Source organism: Echinococcus granulosus, assembly GCF_000524195.1.
Source record: "Echinococcus granulosus chromosome Unknown EG_S00310, whole genome shotgun sequence".
Classification (NCBI taxonomy): Eukaryota; Metazoa; Platyhelminthes; class Cestoda; order Cyclophyllidea; family Taeniidae; genus Echinococcus; species Echinococcus granulosus.
In genome coordinates, this window is record NW_020170690.1 from 8,172 (window position 1) to 13,113 (window position 4,942).

The 4,942-nt window shown below is 46.3% G+C and overlaps 1 protein-coding gene across 1 annotated transcript in view; it reads left to right on the forward strand. All coding sequences in view use genetic code 11, as the record gives it.

The window, feature by feature from the left end:
* Nucleotides 1–4,001, forward strand: part of EGR_10949 (hypothetical protein) — a gene marked incomplete at both ends in the record, with an annotated part of 4,770 nt that extends 769 nt beyond the window's left edge. Inside the window, 3 exons of the mRNA XM_024500198.1 lie at nucleotides 736–862; nucleotides 3,047–3,203; nucleotides 3,984–4,001. Of these exons, the coding sequence (XP_024345384.1) occupies nucleotides 736–862; nucleotides 3,047–3,203; nucleotides 3,984–4,001 (302 nt within the window). The remainder of the gene's footprint in view (nucleotides 1–735; nucleotides 863–3,046; nucleotides 3,204–3,983) is intronic.
* Between the last annotated feature and the right edge of the window lie 941 nt (nucleotides 4,002–4,942).

Here is a 4,942-nt window from a genome sequence, read left to right on the forward strand (position 1 = left end):
CAGGGTACCACCTTCAGCCTCTTGGTGCAATATTGTCACCACGACCGTCTGCTCGAGTTCGCGGACGATCTCCCCAACATGGCCACCTTCTGCTGACGCAGCATCGCACTTAGCGTTCGAGTAGGCGATGTGTTGTATGGAGGTGTACAACTGCCGCGTCTTGAATCACTTCTATCGCCGTGCGTCTATATTACCAAGCTTCTCGCTCCATTGACTGCCTCTTTCTTTTTACAAATATTGACCGAAGTAAATTTGACCTTCTTGTCTGATCAGCAGCCTTCTTAATGTAACCTACATACTTGCTGTCTTCTCCTCTTATGAATCTGACCAAAAGTTGCTCTGGATTCCTCAAATCACCTATTACTGAAACGTCTTAACGTTTCTTCTTGCGAATGCTATGCATCGTAGAGTGCGGTAGGGTACCTGAAAGACTGCTACTTGGAGAAGGCACACTTCTACAGTGGTGATTCCATTTGGCTAGGATTTTAGAATACCGAGAATGCCACCTGAAGACCGAGTAGGCGACATTAGGTTCTGCATCGAGTTCGTGTTTGGGCAATTTAATAGGGTGACAGAGTGAATGTTTTCTCTTCGGATTAGTTGTCTGGACTTCGCATTTCTTGGCCGAATACACTTTGAGTGGCAGTCGTTTCGATCCTGCATCGTGGTTGCGATATGATCTGTGCTGCTAAAGAGTGACTGTGATTTCGCTTCTCTCTTTCCTTCCTTCTGCAGGATGTCATTGTCAGAAGACCTCTTCTCAAGCTAAAAGTTCTTCTTCGTCTCGTCACAGGTGCGAGGATGAGGGTTGCTATTCCACCTTGTCTTGGTCTAATGGTAGTCAGGATGAAATTGGAGTGAGGTAATCCTACCAACTTGGATGACTGAACGCTTCTTTTGATTTCCACGATCCTCGAAACATTGTCATCTTCCAGTAAGGTTGTTACTCTTCAAATTCGTTCGTTTATTTGGTGTCTCAGTGCGCTACGCGTATTGGAGAAAGGAGGAATTTGTTTCCAGTGAGATTATTGCACGTTTATCCCATTACGCATTACAAGCATTCTCGTTTTTTTAAATTGTATGAGGTTCTGGTGTGACAAGTTGTGTTTTATCCCTCGTAAGACCTCTTAATTTTTGAAACACATCTCAATAATTTATGCGCAGATTAGTAGGAAAATTTATTGGGTTTATGGGGTTTTTATGTGCCTCTCCTCTCTGCCCCTCGTTCGTAGACTTTGCCGTTGAGATGTGTACAAGTAGTGTCCTCATGTAATCGCACCGCGGCTCAGTTTGAACACCCCTTGGGTGGCAAATCGTGGTCCTCAGAGTAGACCCTTTCCCTGCTTATTCCCGATCAGGTTTTCAGTTCACGTTGAAGTCCCACACCCCTTCAGTCATCACACCGTTCGGCCCTGAGCCACTTAGTTACTTTTTGAAGTGTTCTGCCTTGTGGTATGTCAACGTCAGGTGGTCGCTTGAAAGTCTACCTAGTGGCATTTAAATTATAAAGAGGCATTTTATAAGGGCCTTTGAGGCTTGGCTGTAATGCGAACCCTCTCCTTAACCATAATTAGTGCAATCCTTTAAAGGCGTTGCTCTTAGGTTCGGAGTAATCTACTCCATTTGTGGGAGACCCGGAAGAGGTCACTGATCTCCTATCAATTGGTTCAAACTTTCTTGCTTCGGTCTTATTTGTCCCCCGTTTTTCCTCCATAGGATGAAAAGGTGGAAGGACCGCCCTCTCCTTGCATACGAGGTCCTTCTTCACCGCGACGTGGAAGCGATGATAGAGTCTGTTAATCCATCGTTTCTTACCTCTCCTGCACCTGCTTTAATTATCTGAATTTCTATTTGTCTGTCCATCTTTTAGCCACGACGCATCGAACGAAGCCGATGTCCAGGCAAGGGAACACTTCGCATCTTCCCGGCACCGCCACCATCATCGGCATTTTGACAGTGCACAGGGCATATCCGACGGAGATCGGCGAGATCGCTGAATGAATTCAACTTGCGCCAATTCCCCTGCAATTGGTGTGGCACATTATGGTGCTAAACGGAAAAGAGGCATTTTTCCATTATTCCCTTCTGTTCTCCAGCCAATGTTGGGACGTACTTGTCAATCTCCCATGAAATGAGTTGCACCCCAACCTAAATCATTCGAACCCTTGTAATGGACATTGTTGCTGGAACATGTTAATCCACTTGTTCTTTTTTGATCAGTCACTTTGGAGGTGAAGGTGGTCATTAGCGTCACCTTAATGGTCATGGACGTCGTGAGGACCGAGAGAGAGGAGGTGAGGTGAGGAAAAGAAGTAGTAGACAGAAGTTCAGCTGTGACGCCATCATCGAAGAGGGGAGGTAGGGAGCGGTGTAGGAAGTAGTGCAGAACGAACGTCTGTGGAATTAACTTGATGCGGTACAATCTCGCCCAACAAGGAATTGGGTATGAGAATCTTATGCGAACACTGAGTTAAGGCACAGCTTCTGTGAGGAAGGTTGGGCCGGGGTAGATTTCAGTCCACCCGGTCACTTGTGATGGCTGAATCCGACGAATGAACCGTTCGGGACGAGGAGGAGGGGGAGAGGAATCAGGCCAGAAAACGTCGCTCAAACTGCGATAAACGCTTTGTGAAGTGTTTCATACTTTACTATTGTATTTAGTTAAGTGAGCCTTCCGAACTCCCCACAATTTCACCTCTACGTGCGTGTCATGGGGTTCATTTGTTCAGTCTAGTTCCCATTTAGACAGTCATTTCTGAAATGACAGACAAATGTGTCTATTTTTGGTCAAAAGCTACTTCTACTAACCACAATGGCAGCTAATCAGGCAAATATTCACCAGAAGCACACTCTGCTTATCACTTGAGAGCCCCTTTTCGAAGCACGACTGCAGGTGTCGGCAACGAAACCCTGACCCTATCAACTGGCACGATTGCTAACTTTTCCAGTAGAGACATCACAAAGGGCGTCGCATTTGAAGCAGACTGGGCTGTGAGGTACACCTTGAGCGCACCAATTCCTCATAACTTTTTTTGTCAATTGAAAGGTTTATGAATGAACTGAAATGTAAGGCGGAGGAAGAGAATAAGGCAAGTACCTTTACTTTGTTGGAGTCCACGCTTCTTCATTTGTACCAACGTGTACCTACATGCATTGCCAGCGATACCATGCATCGTGTCAATCCATCAATTTTCCTGATTGAGGTGAGAAAACGGCATTAAGTGCTAGTGGCAGCAGGAAAGGCGACTGCAGAAAGATGAAGAGAAACCGCAAATCACCGCCACCCAGTCTGCCTTGCGTGACCCACCCATCTGTCCATTCACACTCAAACATCAACGAAATCGTCAACGAGATCGCGAACCATGCTTCTATTCAACACTGAATGCACCTCGCATTATTACCACCCAATGTAGTCTTCCACTGCATCTTCCATAATGAAGTTCAACAATGTTGGTTTAGTTTTACTTTAGCAAAATACACTATCATGCGAGAAAACTTGTGAGCTAAAAACCTGCCTTTTCACCACTTGCCAAGGGCATTTGTATTAGTTCCCCTCTAATTCACGTCAGTAGCAAATTCGTCGTCAAGACGCCACACCTGTAAGCAAAAGGAATGGAAGCCAAACCGATTGTAGGCGTAAAAGCTGACACACTACACATTCCAGAATGCATTCTGCTGAAATAACAAACAAACCGAGGAGACTAGAGTGCACCGCCTGCAACATTTGCACGTCCATTTCTCTTCCAAAAAACGTATCATCAGCCAGACACTGGATATGCATAGTTGTACATCAAAATATGATCAGCTACTGTGGGTTCCGCCTTCAACTTCAATGCCGATCATTAAGAGAGCAGCCAATGGGACAAATGGAATTCAAATGCTGCCGTCGTGCCCTCCTCCCACTCCAGCCACCGGCGCCAACGAAATTAGCTTCCACATGTCCCCGTCCAAATACACAGTAAAAACAACAGCTTGATTTAAAGAAAGGTGGTTGTTATTAGGGAAAGCAACAAAGGTGTTGCAAAAGTCCGCATTTCATGGGAATAATTCCGACTCAAGGAAGAGCAACGGGGACATGAGAAGGCAGAAAGGATAAGAGGAGGATGAAATGGGGTAGACATGCGGGAATAGGAGAAGACGTGTGCACCTTATAAGGGCATGGCCAAATCCCACTCCACCATCATCGCCAACCTGAAGGGACGAAGCGTGATGACAACGGCGACAGAGACGCTGTCCGCTTATAGTAAAGAGGGCGGATATTCATCCACTCACTACTTTTTATACGTAAAATAATTTGATTGATAAGCAGACAATAAGTTGTAAGCCGCTTTATTAGCAGTCAAAGGACTGTCATGACAGTGGGTCCTCATCACACTCGTGTCGTCTTTATTGTCACGCATTATCACAATAGTGGATGTGAGGTAATAAGTAAATTGCGCAGACGCTGTTGTTTTGAATGTGGATACGTGTGGTGTAAAGCATCGGCCTCAGCACTTGATGGGATTTCCCCCCCAACTGGCCTTATCATCATCACCCGTTAGAGCAAAGCCAATGGAGGTACCGGAATTGCGAGGGCTTGATGGACTTCCTTGCATCTCACGCAAAGCACTCCTCTGGCCACGTGTTGCTGGCACACGAACCACATCCACTGCATTGGCGGTTGGACCATCTGTGTTCCATCAGACGACAGCACCCTCTCTTGACGCATCGCATGCTTGCACACCACTCCCCTCTCAAGCGATGTGCCATGACTTTTCACCCAACCCATGTGCATGGCAATGACAGTCTCCCATCCTCTCGACGATGCTGGGACAACCTACCTTCAGGATGTGTGAAGTATGTTGTCTAACCACCTGGCTAATTACCGTGTCAGTCCTGTTTGAATGACAACACTCAAAGTCGGACATTCGCATCGCATAGGACCTCAACAGCCCACTTCACA